At 34.7% G+C, this 25,849-nt stretch overlaps 2 protein-coding genes across 5 annotated transcripts in view; one reads left to right on the plus strand and one right to left on the minus strand.

The window, feature by feature from the left end:
- The window catches only part of SLC39A10 (solute carrier family 39 member 10), a 125,960-nt gene extending 103,213 nt beyond the window's left edge, over nt 1-22,747 (plus strand). For 3 of the 4 annotated variants that reach the window (XM_019635622.1, XM_019635623.1, XM_019635624.1), the window contains 7 exons: nt 5,077-5,246; nt 5,932-6,120; nt 8,773-8,893; nt 10,165-10,533; nt 11,654-11,734; nt 18,180-18,370; nt 19,988-22,745. In XM_019635622.1, coding sequence (XP_019491167.1) covers nt 5,077-5,246; nt 5,932-6,120; nt 8,773-8,893; nt 10,165-10,533; nt 11,654-11,734; nt 18,180-18,370; nt 19,988-20,146 — 1,280 coding nt within the window. In that variant the 3' untranslated portion in view covers nt 20,147-22,745. Of the gene's footprint in view, nt 1-5,076; nt 5,247-5,931; nt 6,121-8,772; nt 8,894-10,164; nt 10,534-11,653; nt 11,735-18,179; nt 18,371-19,987 lie in introns of all 4 variants that reach the window. The other variant, XM_019635621.1, reaches the window with a different exon arrangement.
- A 20-nt stretch (nt 22,748-22,767) lies between these two features.
- The window catches only part of DNAH7 (dynein axonemal heavy chain 7), a 235,048-nt gene continuing 231,966 nt past the window's right edge, over nt 22,768-25,849 (minus strand). The window contains 2 exon segments of the mRNA XM_019635602.1: nt 22,768-23,171; nt 24,625-24,728. Of these exon segments, the coding sequence (XP_019491147.1) occupies nt 22,965-23,171; nt 24,625-24,728 (311 nt within the window). The 3' untranslated portion in view covers nt 22,768-22,964.

A 25,849-nucleotide genomic window follows, 5' to 3' on the forward strand; every position in this document is an offset into this window, starting at 1 on the left:
AAGTAGAAATAAAAAATTATTAAAACTGTTTTTTTTTTTTTGCGCTCTTCCCGGGCGAGGCAGATCAGTCTGCCGGCTTTTGGACGGCCGCTCACGCTGGCTGCTGGCTACACATGGTAGCCCATGGCAACCCACTGCAGCAGGGGCTACAGCCCACACCGGTGCCGTTGACTCACAGCAGCCCAGCTCCAGATTGAGCTGTTGTTCAGCATCTTGGCTGTAGAGGGCAGTGTCACTGGCCCGCATATGTGGGATCCGAACCGGGGCCCTCTGGCGTTCCACGCCAGCTCTTAACCAACGTGCCACTTGGCCGGCCCCATTCATGTATTCATTGATGGACTCTTGGGTTGTTTCCAGCTTTTGGCTCTTGTGAATAATGCTGTAATGAACAGCGCATGGAAGTATCTGAGTCTCTGCTTTCAATTCCTTTGGTTATATACCTAGGAGTGGAATTCGTAGGTCATCTGGTAATTCTATTTAGCTTTTTGAGGCACTATTAAACATTTTTTACAATAGCTGTACCTCAATATACAATATTTTTGTGCCTTAATACGCAAGTCTGTAATGTAGAAGGACGTTGATCTTTTGGGTTATCGGAAAAGTCATGACGCATTTTTGCAACGAAAAACATAGAAAAAATACGTCATGACTTTTCTGACAACCCTATATATAAGCATTTTCCAAATTGTGTTCTGAAGAATGCTGGCTCATTGACATATAGTAAAAGGTTCTATGAGCAAGTAACTTAGAAAAATACTGCGTATTGTGTTATCCTTTTAGAGATTTCACATTGCTTACTGAACTGTAGAGGTTCTAAGGGAACTTGTTTAACCCAACATTACCAAATCTTTTTGATTATTAAATTCTCTCCTCACTCCTTTGGAATACTACCTATCTCATAGAATTAGATGAGCACAGTTTGAGAAATGCTAGTGTAGATTATTAAAGTCCTAGCTGTATAATATTATAATAGCAAGTATGTTGCCAGTTTGAGTAGCTATTAGTAAGCAAAGAATTTAAAAGATTGTCTTTTTAAAGGGGCAGAATAATAAGCATCATTGAAAAGATATATATATTTTTTATAATTTCCAATTCTGTTAATCAAGGCAATATATACATGGGGGATTAATTAAACTATATTATAATAGTCCCAGTTGTGTCCTCTATGTTTTATGTACAAAAATATGTTATTGGAAGTTATAGGATCCTTTTTAGTCCTGGAATTTATTATTTTTAAATCAATTTAAAAATCTTTTGAAGGTAGCAAGCATACTATACAATATTTCCTCTAGTTGGAAAAATGGGAAAACTCTTAAAAAGTTAAGATATTGAAAGTCATACAGATTATTTAATTTTAATCTAAGAGCAAAGTTTTTTTCTGATTTGTAGCTTTGTGTTGTTGCTCAGTAACCCATTATTAACATTTTACTACTTGACCAATGAACCCAAAACCATTTGTATTAATTATTTTTTTTAAATGTATGTGTACATGTATGTATGTATAGATGTATAAACTCATTTTGGAAGGGTAATGGTCCAAGCTCAATGTGATGCCATTTCCTCGAACAGTGCTGTGGTATCATGACACTCTATTCTGGGTAAATAAATGACACTCTTTTTAAAGATACAGTTTGAATGGTGCCCTTGAAGTTGGGCAATGCTATGACCCTGGATTGATTTATATAAGACTTTCTCCTTGGTGGGATTATGAGGTTTTCTTAGTTTCAGATGTCAAATATCACAAGTGACAAAGATATTCTAAACATAAAGTAGGCTTCTCTTTCAAGCATTTCTTTTCATAGTTCACAGATTTGCTTTCTCAAGTGGATGAAAGATATAATTATCAGAGCAGAAATAAGAACTAAGATATAAGAAATTGTACTGGGAGCGTGTAGTATGTGATATGCACCCATTTGTACAAACGTGAACTCATATGCCCTTTCACATATAGACCCTCTCCCAACTACATGTGTAAGCACTTTGCTAATTTAAGGTGTGCTGATATGCAGTGATCGATCTTCAGTTATGATGTATGTAGCTCACCTGTTAGCATATTAGCAAGTTGATTTTCACTGAACTCGTTATTGGTTGATTTGTTATTCGGTAGCTTGGTTTTTGGCTAATTGACCAAAAACCATTTGAGACTGTAAATAATTTCAGAATATTGCAAAATGTTTATGGGTTCATAGTCTCTTTCTTTGACTTCACATTCAAGGCACCTTAGCCAGAAGTTAATAGTTAATATGTTGAGAATTTTAGAAAGGAACTATTTGCTTAGAATAGTGTTCATTTTCAGAAGTAATCTTTTTATGATTAGGGAATAAATTCACATGTCCTTTCAACTCTTTAATTATTAGATTTTTATAAATACACTTATAAGAATATGTAGGTTTAATAGGGTCTTACATTCCATAATCTAATAAGTTCCAATTTAAAAATGTTTCTAATGCTAAAAAAAATGTTTCTAATGCTAATATTGTATTAGCTTAATAAATTATATTGTATAAGTTGTTAATCATCTCAGATGTCTACTGTATCAAATTAATGATATTTTCTCTATTAAGATTTAGAAATGTCTTAAAATGCCTGTTAAGACATATATATATCCCTCAGTGTGTAATATAATATAACCCTGGAAAAAAAGAATTGGGTAACAACATTTACTAACCAGACTTTGGCAAATGTGGATTTTATTTTAGCATCTTAATCGAGTTAAATGAATTTTCTTTGACTATGAGATATGAGTAAATACTTCTATTCGTTAATTTTGTTGACTAATTCCAGTTTATTTTTGTCCAAGATAATTCCGATTAATAAACATTTCTAATCATTATGAAGAGTTATCAAATTTGTTTATCCTGTGTAGTGTAGTTTGGGCCTTGTCTGTAGTTTTGGCAACCCCCATTCATATATATTTACATTAGTGAGTATATACAGCTTTTTTTCTCCACTATAGAGTATCCTAGAATATGAATTACTGGCTTTTCCAAGTAACTTAACTGCTATATTTCTTTAAGTTCTTAATAGAAGCTGCTTTTATTGATTGTTTTGAGAAAAATTGCTTTTGATTGGATCATTGCTAAACTAAGGAAAAATATCTTTGGGAAGGGGGAGTTGTATATTAATAGACAAGACATTTTATCTTCAGTTAATGTTTTTGTTACCAGCCTCAATTTGTCCCATTTGTTATTATAAGGACCTTTTGACTGTGCTCCCCCCCACCCGCTCCCCCCATGATTGGAGCTAGAGAGCTGCCATAGTTCAGACCAGCTTTGTTGTTTTAGTTGGCCAGTAACTTTATTGGCTCCCTGCTTCATGTATAGCTCTACCCCTGTGCTACTTTTCTCCAACCTATTTCCTCAGGCTTTCCCACTGATTTTGTTGTTCCTGCCTGGGCATGGGGGACAAGCGATAAAGTAACTTGGTCATCATTATTGTCAACCTTTAAACCTTATTTGACCTTATGTTTTTCTTCCTAGAATTGGGTTTTTGATCTCAGTTCACTGCGCCTTGGTAGTTCCATCCATACCATCCATAGTTGGGGAATCTCCCTCCTATCCTTTGGTTTCACTAGCCAGGATGTTGCCTTTTATAGTGAATCTTTCCTTGATGGTGTTCCTCAGGAATTGTGTTTCTGTCCCTTCCTTGCCCCAAAATCCTTTCAAGGATTAAAACCACTGAAGCCAAACTCATCTCAATCTTCTTTGGGCCCTTTAAATTCCCTGTGTTTATGTCATAGCAATTATCTGTTAGCTATAGGATAAACCAGAGCTTCTGTTAGTGATAATAGATGACCTGTTGTTTTAATCTTGTGAGCTATAGCTAATGAGAATTAGCCTTTGTGTTAATGTTACTGGATACGATGACTAAAATGTCCAAAAGATAAACACAAATTTATTGATAAAGTTCAGTAGTTAGTGAGCCAATTAAAGTTTCATTTCCTTATCTAGCCTTACTTCTCTTGGTCTTTGGAAAATTTTAAGTTATCTTGATAAAGAAATGCATTTTTTCTTAGTTCTCTATCACAAGACTTAACATAAAATCTTTAGCAGGTTTATAATCCTGTTAGATTTGATAAGAAAAATAACATTTTAAATTAAAACCTTTGCAAAATGAATAATTCTTCAGTGAAATTTCCTATAGATTAATATTAAAATAAGCAGAATTTAAAAACTTACATTTCTATTTCATTTTAAGCCATTAATAGAAAGTACTCTCACATTTTAAGTGAAAATACCTCACCCCCTGAACTACTGGCATTTATTTCTGGTATCTTATCTGCTTATGAATAACCTAGATTAAGAAATGTGCACAGAATTCTCCTTTTCCACCACACCTGTGTTCCTCACAAGTCATATTGTGAAAACATTGCTCTTGTGTTCTGATCCAGTTAAATTATACAGTGAAAAAAAATTTAAAGTAGTAAATTGTACAGAAAGCCAAATTGGAGGAAAGAGTTTGGAACTGGGTGTGGAGGAGAGATGATATCAAGGGAACTAGAACTGAATTATCCTTTGTAAAAATAAGAAATGAAATACAATAAAGCTACCAGTAATAAGACTTTTTTTGTATCTTATATGAATATATTTCCATTTTGGGTTGACTATGTTAAGTTTTAAACTTTGTATTATAAAGATGTACAAAGATTATAGTGCTTTAGATACTTGGCCTTCCTTTAATGCTCACAGGAGAGTTGTATCATTTATATTCTCTAAATAAACCGTTTTATTGCTGTGGCTCTGCTTTTAGACCTTGGTAAAATTTTATTTCCAGTCTAGATATTTAGAATGAATCGGAGCCTTAAGTCATTTTTAAGTCCCTGTTTCTAATAAGGTGGCCACTGAAGATACTATACATGTATAACTTGGTCAGAGTTTAAAATTTTTTTTAAACTATTCAAGTTGTATAGTTTTGTTTTGTTTTGAAAGACAGCAGTGCCAAAATAAAGCTTCTTAAAAAGCATAGTCTAGGTAAGATAATCTCTCTTCCCATGACTCATTTATCTTATGTTGATTCTTCATTGGAGCTTTTTTAGTTTATATTGTCATGCTAACGTTGACTATTTCTTTCCTACAGCATGGATTTGTGGTATCATTTCTATCACTGTCATTAGCCTGCTTTCCTTGCTTGGCGTAATCTTGGTTCCCATCATTAACCAAGGATGCTTCAAATTCCTTCTCACATTCCTTGTTGCTCTAGCTGTAGGAACCATGAGTGGAGACGCTCTTCTTCATCTACTGCCCCATGTAAGAAATCCTTTTAAACTTTCAAAGTTCTTTAATGGTTAAGTTCTCTAAGATTAATATTGTGAAGCGTGTACATTTCACAATTATAAAATGACTTTATTTATGTATATACTTTTTTTTTTTTTTGCTAAAGCTTTAAAATGTTGAAAATTAAGCACGTGATTCAGTACACACTTTTGCTTTTGTTCCACAGTTTATGCAGAGGTAGCATCTCATTACTTCGAAATAATTTATAAGAGAAAATTGCTATCAAAATATAATCAGTTTAATAAAATGTTAGATTACAGGGAGTCATAAGTAATCACCTACTGGTGAATTTGTTTGTTTAATTTTTACTATTAAGCATTTATCTGGATCATGTTTACTTTTTACAAAAGAATCATCACTCCCTAATATCTTACTGCTGGCTGGGTTGTCTCACTATATAGTATGTAACTTAACCCCAAAAGGCATTTGAGTTTGAGGTCTCTGTTTTTATCAGAGTTACATGATGTAGTCCTTCCCAGGCTACTGAGCATAGCAAAATTACATGAAAGACTGCTTATATTTAAGAGAGATAATATTTAGGGAAGCACTTTAAAAATTGGAAAGTATTTTTTCTGTGTCCTCTAGGAGATTATAATCTCAAATTTTTAAATGGCTTTTTAATTACTTGTTCAGAAGTTTTCCTTTGTCTTGTTACTAGTCTCAGGGCGGACATGATCACAGTCACCAGCATGCACATGGGCATGGACATTCTCACGGACACGAATCAAAGAAGTTTTTGGAAGAATATGATGCTGTATTGAAAGGACTTGTTGCTCTAGGAGGCATTTACCTATTATTTATCATCGAACACTGCATTAGAATGTTTAAGCACTACAAACAGCAAAGAGTAAGTATTTTTTGTTAATTTCATTTTCAGAGACGTAATACTCAACAAAAACCATCATTTCTCTGGACATCTGCTCCTCTTAATTATGGTATTGGTGTATATTAAATCTCTATCTTTTTATAGGTTATCCTCACAGGAAAAAAATACCTTTGATCTTGGCCATTTCTTGTCATTGCATTTATTTTGGCATTTATAATCATGATATAACAGTCTCAGTCTCAGTTAATTTGTGTTGTATCTTGTCTAATTGATTTAAATAGGATGGAAAAGCCATTGGCCAATTTATGCTTATTGTAAAAGTGTAAAAATCTATAAGTAAAGCAAGCCTCATCAGTCTTCTTGGGTAATATTTTCAAGTATAAGTGGCTTTTATTGTCATATATGTATATTTAATGTTTTATTGGGGAATCGGGGAAGGGGAACAGACAAGTTGCTGTCCTTTGGTTCTTCAGTCTAGTTGTGGAGGACGTCGCTTCCCTGGCCTATGTTGGTATTATCATTGCGCTTTTCCCGGGTGAGGCAGATCGGTCGCCAGCCACTGGACGGCCACTGCTCATGGCGGCTCTTGGCAGTTCACGCTGGCTGCCAGCCACTCACGGTAGCTTATGGCAGCCCACTGCAGCTCCACTTAAGCCTACGCCATTGCTAGTGACTCACGGCAGCCCAGGTCGAGCTGTTGTTCACCATCTTAGCTGTAGAGGGTGCAGCGTCACTGGCCCTCATGTGGGATCTGAACCGGGGCCCTGTTGCTCAGAGCTGGCGTCCCAAGCCAACCAATTCTTAACCAACGCGCTACTCAGCTAGCCCTACTGTCATATATTTTAATGAAAATGTTTTCACACAACGTATTTTTCAGAAATGCCTTGCCAATTGTAGAAGTAGTAGAAGTGAGAATTTAGATTTAGGGGGCTTTATAGGAAGAAAATGCAGTGAAATTAAGGAAATGGTGATTTATCTCAGGAGTGACAGATCACTTGGGAGGTGATGCTTGGACTGCTGATTAAACACCCTTCTTGTCATGAACTGTCTGTGTTTCATGTCACATTTATGAGAATAAGACAAATATCTAAAAAAAATTTCCCCCCAAGAAAATAAGTTCAGGGCCACTACCATTCACTATGATTATACCTTTCCCTGTTCACATGGGTTTCTAAAGCTCTATCTTGACTGCATCTCACTAACATGTTTGTGTTACTAATGCTGATTCTCTTCAGTATGTTCTATTAAAGTCAGTAAATCTAGAGAACATTTTTTAGGAAACGTTCCATAAAAAAATACTTAAAAATTATTACATTTTGTTAGCTACAAATATTCAAAAAAAGAAAATCTTTTCTCTTTCCTCAAGAACATTGGGTAATCATGATGATAATATATATAGAGTCCATCTTACGATACAACTTTTATACTTGTTTTTGTTTTTTACTATTTTTATGTATATATTTTGTTTGTATCTGTATGTGTTTTGTATATATCTCCTTAAAACAAAGTAATGGTTTATAACAGAGTTCTGAACTGGAATTCAGGGGGACTGATTCTAATTCTTGCTCAGCCACAAACTAGCTGTGAAACTGACTCATTCCTCGTGATTTCTAGTTGCTATCTAAATCTATGGGAAATAAACCCTACTTCTCATTTTTATTTTTATGTCGTATTCCAAGTAGTGCATTTCATTTTAATTGCCATAGTTTAGTCAGTACACTATTATTTAATTGCCTTCAAAGGAGGGGTGATCAAGGTGGTGTGCCCAGTGAAGAATTATCTGAGGAATGGGAGCTAGGAAGGATCACCTTAGAGAAATGAGAAAGAAACTGAACAGCATTTAGTTTTTGAAGGGTTGTGTGGAAGGTCATGTGGATGAGGGAAGAATAGAATATGGTGGGAGGGAGGCCAAGGCAAGACTGGTTGGAGGGAAATGAGTCAGCAAAGGCGATTACTGCAGATTAATTTAGAAGAGAGGAGGGCTTGAACTAGAGTCATGACATAAGGAATGGGGAAGAGGAGGTGATTAAGAGAATTGTTAAAGTGAAAGAATAAGACTTGATATTTGATTAGATATAAGAAATACAAGAATTTAGATTCATCTCTGTGGTACCTAATTTAGAACAAAAGTACATATTGCAAAGTATGTAAAGAAGTTTTGGAATTACTGTGATGCTCTAATTTTCTTCAATTTTGTATATCTACTAACATTGAAACAGCAAATATTAAGTATTTAATATGTACCAAATATTAGGGACTGCATAATTTACAGATAAATATAAAATATAGATAAGAGAGATTCCCACACACTAATAGATAATAAAGATACATATATTTCACATATTTTATTTGGGTTGCATATAAAAATATAGTACTGTGTACCCTATTCTTAACTTTGAAAGTGGATGAATTGAACCTTTTAGCTGAGTATTGACAAAAAACAAAAACATAAATTTAGTTGGATTTTTCATCTGGTTACACCCCTTGATTAACTTCTAGAAGTTGTTTTTCCTTTACTAAATAATTTATATTTAGTATAAATATAAATTATTTATATATTTAGTGTAAAGGTACCACTATTTACATGTTGTTATACATTTTAATAAGTGAATATTATTGCGAATTGTGGCTGCATATTTGATACTAATACCAGATCTTCTCCCCCTGCCCCAGGGAAAACAGAAATGGTTTATGAAGCAGAGCACAGAAGAATCAGCTATTGGAAGGAAGCTTTCAGATCATAAGCTAAATAATACACCAGATGCTGACTGGCTTCAGCTCAAGCCTCTTGCCGGTAGACAACAGTTCTGACTAAAAACATAGAAATTGAAACATTGTTTCTAAACTGTCTGAGTTGTGGAAATTTCTTGTCTTTGTGGCTTCCTTAATTTTAATTTTTAACTTCTATTTCCTTAAATGTCAGCGTGTCTTAAATGTGATTTTGTTGTATTTTTTTGTTGTTGTTGTTCATTTCAGCCTTACTTATACTGGCATGTGAGACCAATTGATTATATTACAGGGCAAAAAACATATTGCAGTTTTACTTTACCGGAAAACAGAATGAAACAAACACAGAAATGCTTTGTAAGTGGTAGATTAGTGTTAATTTTATTTCTTGACAATGCAGAATCTTTGTGCCTCCACATGTGATTGGTTTCATATGGCAAAAGGAGAAACAGCCTTTGTACTTAAAGGAGAATGGTCTCTGTATTTAAAATCTCTGCTCAGCCATCCATCTATTCTGTTGCCTCATACATGTAATAAGGTAGCTTACAATTTTCAGGGAAACATAAAAACATTTTAAACCTAATTTGCCCTCTTTCTGTTTGACCTTGTGTTTCCCCTGAGTGTACTACTCATTTTCTGCAAAGGAGCCGCCTGGACTCTTACCTGTAGACTCTGCCCCAAATACAATTTGGGAAGTACTCAGATCTTTAGCACATATACATAACTTCTGAAAACTATGTAAGAGGCCAACCTCAATTTTTTTAAAAAAAAGTAGTTCTCAGATGTTGTTGTCACTTACATACATGAGTTTCTGAACTTCATTCTAGTAATGATCTGAGTAGCATATTCAGATAGGTGGGAGCATTGAAGGATACAAGTTACTTAAATTTCATCTTTGTTTTCTGAAATGGTAAGAGAAGATTAAAGTGGGTAAACTTTAAAGGACGCTTTTTCTTTGAAAAATTAGGTGTTCATTTTGTTGTCCTGTAAATGCTGCAGTAACTTCTCACCCTTTGATTTTCGTCAGCAGTTCATTGTGCACTTAAGTTTCACAGTATCTTCATGCTTTCCAGTTTTTCTCCTCACTTTGCCTGCTATTGCTTTCAGTTCACTCCCTCATCTGATGCATCTTTTGGACTGTGAAAACCCCGGTTTGTTTTTTGTATGTGCTCACTCGTATTTTTTTACTTGTTTTTATATACTTATTTATTTAGTGAATTCTAAAAGACATTCACTTAAGAAATACTCATTACACTGCTATTCTTCTTGGGTTTAGATTAGCAAATGTGCATTGATTTACTTGTTGATGAAGCATATCCTTTGCTATTATAAATATAGGAACTGATGACTCGGTTGTTTCTGAAGATCGACTTAATGAAACTGAACTGACAGATTTAGAAGGCCAACAAGAATCCCCTCCTAAAAATTATCTTTGTGTAGAAGAGGAGAAAATCATGGACCATTCTCACAGTGATGGATTACACACCATTCATGAGCATGATCTCCATGCTGCTACACATAACCACCATGATGAGAGTAAAACTGTGCTGAGGAAACATAACCATCAGTGGCACCACAAACATTCTCATCATTCACATGGTCCCTGTCACTCTGGATCAGATGTGAAAGAAACAGGAATCGCTAATATAGCTTGGATGGTAATCATGGGGGACGGCATCCACAACTTCAGTGACGGGTTAGCCATTGGTAAGTGTACTGGAAACTTGGGTTATAATTTGTTCTTTAAGATCATTTTCTTTATTCGAGTATTTCATTGCTGATCTTATGAACTAGAATACATAAGATTAAAATTTGGAGCTTAACAAATATGCTATGATATATTGCTCCTGTCAATTGGTTTTTCCAAAGGCTATGTTAATGTTTTTGATAAGTTTGTTTGGAGGCATACAGGTATAATTTCAATGGGTTTTTCTTTGAACGTGTACACAAATGTCTATAATATAGTTCTTTAATAACTTAATTTCTTATTCAAGACATTTCACCATATTGAAAAAGCTATCTTAAGATTATATTTTCAAATATATTTACACATCCCCAAATGAGAACAACTTAATTTCAATATTGGATTTAAGAATTTTTTTACATCTTTAAAAGGGGAAGAAAAATTTTATAATGTTAAAAAATCCTTTGTACCAGATTCAAATGTATTATATTAGAATCTTGCTAATGTAAACTGGTACTGCCAGTTTAGAACAATAAATGTGATCAATGCATGCTTTTCTTTTAAATCCAGATTCTATTACATAATCACTCAGAAGTAGGCATTGGTTTCTTTCAATGTTAAAGAATAAAGAATTTTACTCGTCAAATTAGATGGCATTTATACTTTTGATTTCAGTCCTCAAGACCATCAGACAAATAATACTTTGTACCATTTATGCTCTAGACCCAGAAAAGTTTGGATAAGGATACCACTAGCCATTTAAATATCTATAATTATTAATATGAGAGAGCAAATGCAATTATACATAGGCTTATATGCCTCAAAATTAAACATCTAACAATCACTTAGAGATTGAGATACTGAAAACCATTACTACTCCCAAGCTATTAAGTGTGTTAGAAGGCTATGCAAATAGAGAATTTAATTCAATAGGTAACATTTCTTTCACTGAGTAGCACTTTCTTTGGTTATCAATACCTGTTGTACCTCACTATATGTTCAAAAACTATAGTGTGTACGATAAGTGAGTTGCTCATATTCTTAAATTCATTTAGATAGACAAAAGAGACTGTACCTGTCATTAATGAAAATGGAAAAAACAAATCAGTGTACGTTTTTTTATTTCCTTCCCCCCCACCTCAGGAGCAGCTTTCAGTGCTGGATTGACGGGAGGAATCAGTACTTCCATAGCTGTCTTCTGTCATGAACTGCCACATGAATTAGGTAATATAAGCCTTAAAATTTTACCAAGTTTCATCCAGTCTAAGACTTCTTCGATTATAAATGCATCCAAATTTTAGAGGTGTTAAAATGTAAATGGCTAATAGCAAATATAAAGAGTTACTGTTCTCTCTGTTATTATATTATTTTTGATATATGCTCCTAAAAGTGTGTATTTTTAATTATATAAACAATATTGTTATATCCCATTCATTTTCTTACCGTATGTTACTAATCATTGTTTTTAAACTCTATTCCTGTTACCACATGTTAATGTAATATGTTGCTTTTGCTCAGTACTCAGAGGTGTGCGTTTACCATATCTTATATATATCTTACATATATGGCACCTAGTATTGGACACACTGCATGGCCTTTAATTTCCCACCACCACAGATAATGGTGTATTGAATGAACATCTGTAGACTTCCTGCTTATGGACCCTTGTGAGAACATCTTTTGGGTACATACCGAAGAAGGAACAGAACTGATGAGTCCTAGGATATGCATGCCTAAGAATGCCATATCACTATCCAAAATGGCCACATAAATGTAATTGGTACACCAGCAACACCTAAGAGTTTGTTTCCACATCCCTGCCAACATGTGACATTAACTAACTTTCTAATTTTTGTCAATTTAATAGGTATAAAATGATATTTCTTTATTGTTTTAGTTGGCAATTATTGACCTACCAATGACTTTTTAGTTTCTCTCCAAATGTTTTGGTTTACTTCTATAAATTGAAAAACAGAAATAAAAGATATGAATATGCACACAAAAAATCTGAGGGATGTGGAGATGACATTGATTTGAAAGAAAACAACGAACTCCATCTTTTAGTATCCAAGGAATTTGTTCATTTGCTCTTCCTAATTTAATATTTTTTAAAAATTTATCTGGCTATGAAACATCTATCATTTGACAGTGTTATGCTAGGAAAACCTCCAACTTCCTGTCCTACCCACCCACTACCCCTTGAATGGAGTATGTCAAGCTACTTCATGATTCAGTGTAGTTTTACTGAATTGTCCTACACCCAAGAATCCATACAAGCACAGAAGTGACAGCCGGGAGTTTGGAGATTAGGGATGGTTACCTTCTGCTCCTTTTTCTGTTTGTAGTTTCTCATTGAAGGAGTGACACACAGGGAATGACAGCCACACGTAAAACAAATGAAGTACATGTCTTAATGGCTAGGGAAGCCCTTGACACTCAATGCAGAGCTCTAGCATAAAGCTAGATCTTTGCTTGGTCCTGGACTCCTCAGTGAGACATGCAGACCCCAACTCTCTACTTCTTTTACCCCACAAACCACAGGTTGAGATGTTACTATTGCTGTGAGAGGAAACATCAATCCACATTGTATCTACTGAACTTAGTAGGAAAAGAGTGCGACTTTATGAAAATGTGCCTTTTCCTCCAATGCCCAGTGCTAACTTGATACAAACTGCCCCATATTGTAGCTGCCTAGACTCCTAGGGAAAAGCATAAAGAAATGACCTAGCTTCCTCTGGAGGTGATAGAAAAGGCTTTTTAGCCCTTGTATCCATCTACAAGGTAGGAACTGGTCTACTGACTGTAACTAAAGGAAGTAAAAAAAAAAAAAAAAACCCAGCATGATTGTAGAGCCTAATTTTTGCTTTGGAGGGCCAGTGAAGGGGCACTTTGGTAAAATAGGGCTAGATGAATATTTCTGCTCTGATTAGATTATCCATCCTTAATTGGAGAGAAACAATGTAGAGCGAGAGCAAGAGAGAGGCATAGAAGCTTCTTCCTCAGAACTTCGAACAAAGGGAAAAATCAGTCCCCTAGAGGCTGAGGTGCAATCATGGCAGGCGGATAGGGGAGGCGTCCTTTCTTGGCTTAATAGGTTAAGATGTTGGCAAAGCAGCATAAGACATCACAGTCCAGGATAATTTATTTGATCTAAAACCTGTGTTGCCCTAACTATTCTGAGATTTATATACTAAAGCCATACCCTAAGGGGAAAAACTTACATTTAAATACATTGCAACACATTAGGGACTGACCCTCACTCAGTCAGAATTCCAAGTTTTGGTGTTCCTCTGCAGAGCAGCAGATTGCTGGTTCTCTGATGGGGTACCAGGTAGGGGTTTTGTGTGTGTTTAGGAATGTGATATAAAAAAAACGTGTACTTTTAAACCTTAGAACAATATATAGCTCAGGAGGTTCACACTAAGAGGTGTGCATAAATTGAAACCATCTGAGGAAATAGAAAAATCTATATCTCTCATTTCATATTTGCTATGGGGTGTGATAATGGATGAGATTGCCTGAATTATTGCTACTCTCTCTCCTGTTTTTGCCAAGTCTGTGTAGTGGAATTTAAGTAAGTTACAATATTACTCTGCTGTGTTCTCTCCACTTTTTCCCATCCTTTCAATAGGATCTGTACAAACATTTGAAAAGTAATTTATAAGAAAACCTATAGAATACATACAAACGGGAAATGAGGTTGGGAGTAACCCAGAAAGGCAGCTAACCCAGACTCTTTTTGACATTGAGTAATATGTTTCAACTTCAAGAAAAGAACATTTTGATAAATGAATGTAGTCTTAGACTCATCTCAGAGAGGCTTTAATGCTCTCCTTTTTTCCTTTCCTCTCGTGTATTAAGGGTTAAATAGAAATTCAAAATATTATTTCCATAATGGGCTAAATTGTCCAGAGAAAATTGAACATTCACTCTATAGATTTATACATATGTTGTGTATATGCATTATTTAAGGCAAAAACAACCTTAAAACATATGTTTGTTTAAAAAAATCAATTATTTGTTGTTAGCAAATGTTACATAACGATAGCATTGGATCACATTGGTTTAACACCTTTGATAGGCACACCATTTGTTGTGCTAATGATATCCTTTGTTAAGAGAAAGGAAATAATATTATCAAAAGATGAATATATTGCTTGTTCAGTATATTCCTTTGATTTATTTTTCAAATGTTTTTATAGGTTCTTACTGAGAAAGGGAAGGTGGAGAAAAAGGGAAAAAAAATATGCAGACACCTGTAGGAATTTACAACCTGAGAGAAGACTAGGGCAAAGATAGATTTTAAATGAAATAATTCATCTTGATATAAGATCGTTATATAAACATTATACTGCTGTATACTGGCAATGAACAATTGGAAATTGAAATTTAAAGAAAGTACTATTTACAGTTACACCAAAAAACATAAAATACTTTGGTTAAATCTAACAAAACATACCTAGAATTTGTATGCTGAAAACTGCAAACACCAACAAAAGAAATCAAAGTAGACTTAAATGAAGAGATGAACTACGATTATGGACCAGAAGACTCAGTAGTTATAAGATGCTAATTTTTCCCTATCGATTCAGTGCATTCCCAACTAAAATCCCAGCAGGCTTTTTTAGAGATCAATGAGCTTTTTCAAAATTTTATATGGAAAAGCAAAGAAACTTGAATAGCCAGAAGAATTTTGAAAAAGGACAACAAAGTTTATTTTAAGATTTATTGTAAAGCTACATTAATCAAAACTATTTATATTAGTGAAAGAATAGACACATATATCAGTGGAACAGCATAGAGTCTTCACATGGGAACTTATTTTCAACAAAAGTGCAAAGGATATTCTGTGTAGAAAGGAGTTTTTTCAACGTGTTGCTGTAATAATTGGATATCTACTTGGAAAAAAAAAGCTCATACCCTAGCCAAAAATTAATTCAAAATTAATCATTGATCTAAATGAAAAAATTTTAAATATAAGACTTAGAAGAAAGCCTTTGTGTTTTTGAATTAGGCAATTGTTCTTTGATACTACACCCAAAAGAATGATACATTAAGGGAAAAAAGTAATAAAATGGACTTCATAAAAACTAAGAACTATACAAAAGACACTTAAAATGAAAAGAGAAGCCACATACTGGGAAAAAATATTTGGAAAATATATATCTGATAAAAGAGTTGGATATTTAAAGACATCTCAGCTAAATAAGAAAACCAACAGCTCAACAAAAAAATTGGGCAAAAGACTTGAACAGGCATTTCACTAAAGGAGTTAGACAGATAACAGATAAACACATGAGATTTCAAGTGCTGGATTTGTCATGGGCTGGAGAGGATGTGGAACAACCAGAACTCTCATAAATTGCAGATGGGAATGTAGTTTCTTACAAGGTTAGAAATACACTGAATATATGACTCAGAGATCCCACTCATAGGAATCTACACAAGAGAAATGAAAACTTATGTTTACACAAAAACCTGTTTCTGCACGTGTACAGTGGCTTTAATTCATAATTGCCAAAAACTTGAAACAACTTGAATGTCCTTTAGTTGATGAATAGGTAAATAAACTATGGTTTATCTATGAAATATTACTTAGTAAAAAGCAGTGACTCTCTTATATAAACTGACATGGACGAATCATGCACACATAAGTGAAAAACTCTTAAACTCAAAAAACACTACATACATAAATGATTCCATTTATGTGATATTCTGGAAAAGGCAAACTGTAGGGGCTGAAAGCAGATGACTGGTATCTAGGAGTGAGGGGCCTGAGGAAATTTTGAGGGGCTGTGAAGAAATAGTTCTAGAGTTTGATGGTAGTTATGGTTACATGGTGTGTACTTTTGTCAAAAACTCACAGAGCTCTACACCCCTCCCCCCAGGAAAGAATTGTGTATGTAATTTATACCTCAATTTTAAAAAGTTGAACTAAAAATTATTCATCTTGAATCTTTCAGTTAATTCATGCTGTTCGTTGTTATTCAAGAATGAAGTACATCATCTTGCTATCCAATAATATCAGAGAAGGCATCAAAATTTGACATAGTTCGTCTCTATGATAGTTTTGTTCATTGAGCATTAAATAATGCCCCATTTAAAACTCCATTTTGAAACTTATAAAAGGGAAGACTATTTTATAATCTAAAACATACTTTTGTAGTCTGATTTTGTATTACCTAACCCCCTGCTAAGTGAAATCGTCCCTTTAGCATGGTTGGTGGGTAAATTATTGAAAATATGGCCTGGAAATTTGTAGAGGAAGAAGTTAGGGAGCTCTTTCCTTAGAGGAAGCTGAGAAAGAAAGGCCAGAGGAAGTAAAAACTCTAGGGGTGAGACGTGATAAAAGCTGATATTGAGTCCAAGCCTCGCCAGGAGAATTAAGTATTTAGGATCAGAGGAGAAAAGATGTAAAGATAGTATTAGATGGAAACTGAAGATTGGCAACTTAGAAGCCACTGGTAGATAAACACCTTAGCTATATTATCTTAACTTTCCCAAATAACGTTGCAGTATGTAGATTGTAGCATGTAATTTGTAGTATGTAATTTCTTGGAACATGGAAAAATAATACCTTGCACTCATTTCGTTTTGGTCGTTAACTATGGACTTACAGGTTATAAATTGGAACTTTGTAACAATAAGCTAAAGAATAGATCATGTATTTTTAGTCATGCCTGATCACTTCTTAAGAAAAAAAAACAAGCTCCAGTGTTCTGCACAGTACCTTGCATATACTAACTGTCCAATAATTGATTGGATGTTTGTATATTTAGTAACTAAAACAAAAAAGTTTGTTAAAATTAGTAAAACTATTACTTTTGACCCTGTAGCTTCAAGGCTGTTCTTTCTAAGCAGCATTTTGCCTTTCTAGTAACAACATCTCTCTATGCAACATGTAATCCATTTTTTTCCTAGAGTTCTAACTTTAGGCAGATGAGTGAGAAAAGTCTCTTTATTCTTTTTTTACATATTTAGCCTTTACAGAGTTGAGATTTAATGATTTTCTAGGAAAAAACATAAATATACACAGCATACAGTATACTCAAAGAGTGTTACCTGTGTTCATACTTTTTGCCATTTTCATTTGGAAAAAGGGCAGAGATCAGAGCTTTAACTGTTGCTCCCAAAAAGAGAGTGACCTAGTTCTTTTTTCTGTCCTGTTTTTCTTGATTTTTTTCTTTTTAAAAAAATTTTACGTTTCACTTTACACAGTAAAATTGACCTTGCTTTTTGATGTAGTTTTTTTTACTTTTACATGAATATAGATTTGTGTAACCATCAGCACCATCAGGATCCAGAATAATTCTATCATCCCAACAAACCCCACACGCTCTCCCATTATAGTCACAACCCTATCCCACCCTGCTCCCTGAGGACCACTGAATGTTGTCCGTCACTATAGTTTTCTTTTTGAGAACATCGTATAAATGGAATCATATATAACCTTTCATTCTGTCAGCATCATGCCGTTGAGATTCACCCAAGTTTTTGCATGTATTAAGGTTTAATTTAGTAAGTAAAAAATACATTTTCATAATAAAATCCAGTCAGTAAAGGTTATCTTTTTTATATCATTTTTAATTTTGTTTTATATTGGTGTTTTCTTAAATTTGTGTGTAAAATCTTGTGGTTTTAAAACTTTCACGTTCTATCTTAACTGCAGGTGATTTTGCAGTTCTTCTTAAAGCAGGCATGACTGTCAAGCAAGCGATTGTGTACAACCTCCTCTCTGCCATGATGGCTTACATAGGCGTGCTCATAGGCACCGCCGTGGGGCAGTATGCCAATAACATCACTCTCTGGATCTTTGCAATCACTGCTGGCATGTTCCTCTACGTAGCCTTGGTGGATATGGTAAGATATTTTATGTTTTTGTTATTGTTATACTAAATCTGTAAACAGAACGCAGCTTCCAAAAGTGGAAGAAATCTTTGGATGTGTTTTGAAAGACCAATTATAAAAAAAAAAAATAGAGCCCATTTAAAAGACATGTGACATCCTAAGTAATGTATTACATAAAGATTTAGGAGGATCCCTTCTTTGGAAATGAGTTGAGATGCTGAAGATTTTTGACCAAATAATGTTACTGTTTAAAGTAATCATCAACAGTATTTAGAGATATAATTACACAATTACTAATTATACTTCTTTGAAGATTTTGTAATGTTGGGGTAGAAGTGTTTTGTTGTTGTTTTTAACAAAATGATTCTTTGAGTTTGCTTTATGGCAAACAAGAAAGAAATACTATACCTTTTAGGTAAGCCAGTACTGCCACACTGCTGCCATAGACTTTTACACAGAACAGAAGACTGGTGTGAAGTAGCTCTTACATAGGACTCTCTGGAGACTTAAATATGCTGAGCACTGTCCGAGAGTGGTAGTTAGATTAATTGTACTCATTATTTAATAATAAATAATGATTTTTTTTGGTCTCAGTCAGGCATTCTGTGCATTTCTCCTCCCTAAATCCCCAAATACCAAAATATTGTTTGGAGTAAAGCTTAGTGTCTAAGAGAGTAGCATATCAGTGTCATCTTTCTATAGATATTCATTGCAAACTTGAAAAAGAAACAACAAACAAAGCAGAAAAGGGAAAGTGAAAATTGGAAGTAGCACTCCTTTCACTATTTTGATTAGGTTTGGATAGAAAGAATTTATGCTTTAATAATGCATGTGCTTCATTAATGACTCTTGTTACTTAGATAAATTAAAGATTTAAGTTTTATACTTTGAACTATGGATTATTCTTAAATGTAATAGCATGTACATGTGCTTTAGAAATTGACCTATAAACTTTACAACGCACTGTGCCTTTAGAGGTATTGGAAACTTGCAGATATTTAAAACTGTAGCACTAATAAGAAACTAGAATATAGTGTGGAGGCAGTGTGCATGCCTTGGATGCTGGAGAGCTTCGGTATTACTGTTCTGTGTCTATCATTGGAAGGATAATGGTGCTTAAGGGCATAGAAATGCCAGTTCGGAATTATCTGTAAATGTCTAACCTTGCTGTCATGTGCAATTGGAAATGACAATTTTAAATGGAAAAGTGTAGAGATGATACAGTTTTGAATTAGATATCCCCAAAGGAATCTTACTTTCTCAGTGAGCTTAAGATAGATCAGTAAATGTGGGAATTGTGGTGTTCTTTTCTGAAAGTTTTATTGGCAATAAGTTGTCTTATACTTTAGCATAAAGTGAATGTCAGAATTGATAAGGTCAGGGGACAGTAACTTTAAAATATAACTTATGCATATATTTTGGGTGTTTGTTGCGGGATGAGAAGGGAACGTATTTAGTATTAGTACATAGCAGGAGCATAAAATGTCTTCCTCAGTGTTTGACTAAAATATGTGTTATGGTTATGCTTTAATCATTAGTGTTCTTAATTGGAAAAATGTAAAAAAAAATATTTGAGCAGAATATTACATAAAATTGCTTTTAAATATCTTTTTTTTTTTTTTCCCCCAGCTTCCTGAAATGTTGCATGGTGATGGTGACAATGAAGAGCATGGCTTTTGTCCAGTGGGGCAGTTCATTCTCCAGAATTTAGGATTGCTGTTTGGATTTGTCATCATGCTGGTGATTGCCCTTTATGAAGACAAAATTGTGTTCGACCTCCAGTTTTGACCATTGCCAGCAATCACTGTTGATGACAAGAATGTTACCATGCAGCTTTGCATCTGTTTCTTGTACTGTATGCACATTGCTCAAAGAAAAGTCCGAGGCTTGAACTACTTACAAGTTCCATAGATTTGAGCTCAGCCCCAAGACTGGTGCTCAGTACTGTTTGCCCTGCGTCAAGGGGTCTTTTAAAAAATACAAAGCTTGTGGTAAAGGAGAAAAGGGGACTCCGTGAACCAATGTTCATATAGCTTTGATTAAGGCTTTCTAAGACATAATCATATAAAACACTAAAATAGTCTCTTTATTAGTAGAAACTTCTGTGGCTATGCAGAAATAGAAATTGAACCAAAAAAAAAATCACTTAAACTTTAAGAATATTTTAAATGGACTTTGGGCAGACTTTTCTTTGTGCTGAAAGTGAATTGTAGTGTCCTTTAAGTCAGCTTCATACTCTTACATACATATGGTAATAGGGATCAACTCCACAACTTTGAAATTGCATAAAGTAGATTAGAGGACCTATAGGAGAGCTCAGGCTGCATTAGAGTATGAATTTAGCATTGGGAAAAGCCCTTATTCTTGAATCTAGAGTTACTATTTTTGTATATATTTGCATAGTGTTTAAACTTGCAGCCTAAACTACTGAAATTTGTGACTGTATGTTTGTGTGAGCTTCAGTTTAATGAAAGATTCATAATGGTTCTTTGTATTAATATTATACTTGGTGTTTGGGTTTATTTTTAAACTTTAATTTTGTTTTGTTTTGGGGTTTTTGGTGGGGGTAGGGGGTTGGAGCATGTGGTAAAATATTTGGGTTCTTTTGTTGTTAAAATTGTAACCCACTAGAAAATATCAGAAACGAAGAACCCAAACATGGTCTAAATATTCAATTTTCATACTTTAACACTGCTAACCAGTTATTTGGGAAATGTAAGTTCTAAATGTATGTATCACTTTACCAGCTTGGCATTGGAACTGTACTGTGGCTGGCAGTAGGCCCAAATTTCCCATGTCCGTCACCTGTACTTGGAGTGTCAAAGAAAAACCCAAACAGTTATAACTCCATTTGTACTGTGGCTGTCGTAGTACCAAGTGACTTGGAAGATATATTTAAATAACTCAACTGAAATCACTTGATCATTTTGTGCCAAGATATGCTGTTGGTGCCTGATTAGGGATTCGTCTCTTTTTTAGGTGCCCTGTTCTCCTACCATAATTGTGATTGATTTGTGAGAAGTGCAAGCCATGTTTATTCTGAATTTGACCTAATGATTTGTAGTACTAGTCATATGCATGTAGCTTTCTGTTTACACCTTGTGCCACCTGGTCTTCATTTATGCCAGGTAAACTGTATTTGAACTATGTGCAGGTAGCTTTTTAAAATCTGCTTGGCTACCAGTGTAGCTGCTTTAAAAATCTCTTGTTCAAATATTTAAGAGCCAAACTGCTTCTGTTCCTTTAAAATAATTTTCATTTGGTCCTTTTTTCCTCAGTTCCTTTCCTCTTACTCCATAACTTTAAAACAAAAAAACAAAACTTTGAGAGCAGCATATGCATCCAGGTATTAATAGAGTATTGCCAGTGTTTCTTCTTTATGCTGTAAAGGAGCTTAGGTATTATTTCCTTAATTTATGCCTGAATTTGAAAATTTATTTCTGGGTTTGTCCATGGTCTCCTGTAACAAGTAGGAGTTGTATACAGAGATGATTTTCAGCATTGGGCACTGACTTAGCACAGTCCTCATCTCATTGCTTGGCCCTTCAAGCAACCTTTTAAGGTGCTGATATTTTATTTAGTACTGCCAACTTCAAGTGATTCAAGTATCTTGCTTTCTGGACCAAGATATATTTATAGTTCATTTTTGGGTTTTTATACCCAAGGAGGATTCTGCATTCCAGAATTATTAAATCTGCTTAATTTAAAAACTTTTAGGAAAAGCAACAGCTGGAATATGCTCCCAGACTAAATAAATACCTGATTTAAAGCAAATAGGTTATGCTGAAGCATATAAAGTTTTATATTTTCTCAAAAATGGTATCGTCATTTGCTAGACTTTTTAACCTTTTAAGAGGGCTGTAACAGTTGCTGCTAGTATTTTGTTAGGGTTCCACCAGTATTGAGTTTTCATATTATTCTATAATTTCAAGTCTTACAGACAATCTGAATTCCACTACATTTCTGTTTGGCTCCAACATTCCATTTAGCTTGACCAGTCTAATTTAACGTGTGTTTGTTGGAGGTCATTAATGTTACTTGTACAATGCTGTCACTGTGTGACATCCATATGGATTTTGGTGTATATCACATTGCATTCAATCAGCTGTGATTATGCTTAGAAATACTATAGTAACTAGATGCAGTGTGCATTACTTCCATTAACAATAAGTCAGTGGCTTAAATGTGATTATGATCCTGCAAGGTGATACTTGCTAAAATATCTAAATGATTTTTATTTGTAACTGAATCATTTTTTTTAAATTTATGAAGATGGAAATGATCAAATACTGTTTTTTTTTTCATTGTCAACAGTGGTGTGTCATTTTATGTATGTTCCTAATGATTATGGAACTCGCCCAAAATAAAGTTATTCAAAAAGAGTAAATACACCAGTGTGTTTTCTTTAATCTTTATTTCAGGACATTTCTTTAAACTATCGTGTGAATCATTTTAAACAGAGGCTGCACTTGCACATGAATACATTTATAATTAAGTATAACTTTAGTCAAATTGATTTAAACCAAATAAATTGTTTAAAAAGTAAAATGTGTTCGATACTCAACCATTTAACAAGAAGTGGGAACAGGTCCATGGCATCTTCTAATTATGAATTAAGTTGACATAACAATGCTACACCCCGTCCAATCCAGTGCTCCTTGGGCTGGTCAGAGGGCAGAGTCATGGCAATCACAAAATTCGTAGAATGGCCAGTGGTGGATAACGTTCCTTTTCGCTCACTTGTTTTATACAATGGAGCAACATAACTTGGTCGTTTTGGTATATCCACCCTCTTACAGGGTTTTAACCACATCTGGAAGAAAGTGCATAAAACTTGAAGACAAGGCTGTTATAGTTGACATACATAACAGTATTGTTGAGTAAAGTTTTACTTATGTCTGCAAATTTCTGTGGCTCAGATTTTGTGAGCAGTACTGCCATTGTTCAAAACATTTTCTTGGAGCTCTGAGAACTATTTTCAGAACTAGTTCAGAAACTAAATGAGAAAAAAAAGAGTCATTTTCACCTACTCTGTCAAAAAGCATATTACCCATCTAGTCATCACCTCTCCATCATACTGATCTGGGTAGGACTTTTATTGCTTAAAATAACAAAAGTGAGATATACTTTCAAAGGAGAGAAGTACCACCATTGATACTCAAAATCCTGTCCCCTTAAAGGCTAATCCCAAAAAATTCTGGAAGGATTTTTATCAATGATTGTATTCTAGAACTAGATCACCTCCCCATTTTAGGTGAAAATTTTAAAGGGACGAGTATGTTTAGAGTGCTGTTTTTAAAACCGTTGCATGCCTTTATACCTAGACAATATACCTACATTATTTTTAGAGGCAGCCAAGTTCCTAGAATGTTAAAGCACCGTTGAACCTCACCAATCTCAAAAGGAGGGTTTGGGGGCAAGTTGATCTCTGAATATAAGAGTAAAGAACGAACTATGATCATAAAGGCGAAGTAATGTTTTAGAAATGAATTCCTTTTTCTGTTGTAACAATAGCAATCCTTGAGGTGATATGGCTTGACAGCCCCACCATTCAGAGCCCTCTTAGGTTTCTCAGGGCAAAACACAAATTGTATGAGGGCGCTAATAGGAATGCTACTCTATATCTCCCACATAATCTTGGAATTGATTATAAAGGGGATTTGTATAGCAGTTTTCAGATGTAATTAAATACGACATAACACTCAAGTTGGATGTATTTCAACCAAGCGTGGGTTTTCTTTTTGTTTCATTTCTCATAACTAAACAAGTATCCTTTTGATGATTTATTAAATGCCAAGTTTTAAACATTTTTTGTGTTTTTTGGTAGTTGTTGGTGGTGATTTCGCTGTTTAAAAGTGACCCCCAAGTGCTCAGGTGCCGTCTGATGTGCCTAGTGCAAGAAGCTTGTGACGTCCCTTATGGAGAAAACACTAAGCCTCGTTCAGGCACGATTTACAGTGTCCATAAGTTCAAGGTTCTTTATATCAACAATATATTATGAAAGAAGGTGTCTTTACACAGAAACAAATAAAACGAGGTTATATATTGATCAGTTAACAAAAATGTGACCAGAGGATCATAGACAACCTTGTATTTCTTCTAGGAGCAATGGTTCAGGATTCACTAATTCAATGTTGGCAGCAACTTAATAAAACATAATTACTCTGAATAACAAGAATTGACTGTGTATGAGTGTGTGTGTGTGTGTGTGTGTGTGTGTGTGTGTAATCCCCGCCCCCAAGGATATATCCTTAAAAAATACTAACCACAGGCACTGTATCATAAAGAATTTTGGGAAGTGATTCTGCAAGTTTCTTTGTCTTTCTGCTCCAGGAAGCTCCATCCAGAAATAACCCATGAATGAAAACACCTAAATACAAAAGAAGCAGGTTAATACAACACTTTAAATATGCATGTTGGTTTAGTTCTAAATCTGAAATTCCTACTATGAATACTATGCAGGTTGTACTAGGTCCGCAGCCTACGGCTTGTTCTAAAACAAAAGCAGTGTTATGAGTGCTCTGTCTTAACAACCATCCATGGGCAAAGTATATCTACACTTTGCCTAGTCAATTAATAGTGAAAGTAAACATGGAAGATGAAAGAGGAGAGGAATTTTAAATTAGTCTATGGGAAGCTATGTTTGTGTGAACACTATCAGATTTATATTTTTAATTGGCCAATGATTATAATGTCAGAGCCCATGAAATCTGCAAGGAAAGTTCTTAATGTAATGGCAGGGATCCAGTGGCTTCTAGGCAGCATGTGAACTAAATACTCTTCTGCCGATCTCTAATGTGAGAGCTAAGTCTCTCTTCCCTCTTTGAATTTATTCTCACTCCAAAGACACATGGATGAAGTGCTCCTAGAATGTAACGTCACACACTAACCGCTGAAGAACACAAACTAGGAAATCAATTAAACCCCGATAACTTTCTCAGGATATCCATTTGTGTAAAGCCTCATGAATTTGAATATAGGTACCTGCACAGGAAAACACTGATTGTAACTATTGCACAGATGTAAAGTGAAGCAATGTGGGGTTTAAACCTAGGTTTTAGCTCCTAATTTGCTGTGTGACATTGAGCAATTCATTTAACGTTAGACCTGCTTTGTCATCTCGAGAGCAGCTGAAAAACATTTGTAAAACAGTGAAACAACAGATAGATGTTAACTGGGTCCTGTTTCACAGCCACACCTACCTGTGTCACATGTTTGCCGGCTTTGAGATGCGGTCAGCACTATCAGCTGCAGCTTTGCCAGCCCCCACCTTGTTCACTATTTGCTGCCTCCCTTCCTGCTATGTAGTGCTCTCTCCATTGATGATCTGAGTCATCCTGTTTTACCCACTGATTTAGATAAGAAGAATCTTAGGCAAATACATCTAGAACAGCGGTTCTCAACCTGTGGGGCGTGACCCCTTTGGGGGTCGAACGACCCTTTCACAGGGGTTGCCTAAGACCATCGGAAAACAAAAAGTTATTTACATTA

The sequence above is a fragment of the Hipposideros armiger genome, unplaced genomic scaffold, assembly GCF_001890085.2.
Source record: "Hipposideros armiger isolate ML-2016 unplaced genomic scaffold, ASM189008v1 scaffold_23, whole genome shotgun sequence".
NCBI lineage: Eukaryota > Metazoa > Chordata > Mammalia > Chiroptera > Hipposideridae > Hipposideros > Hipposideros armiger.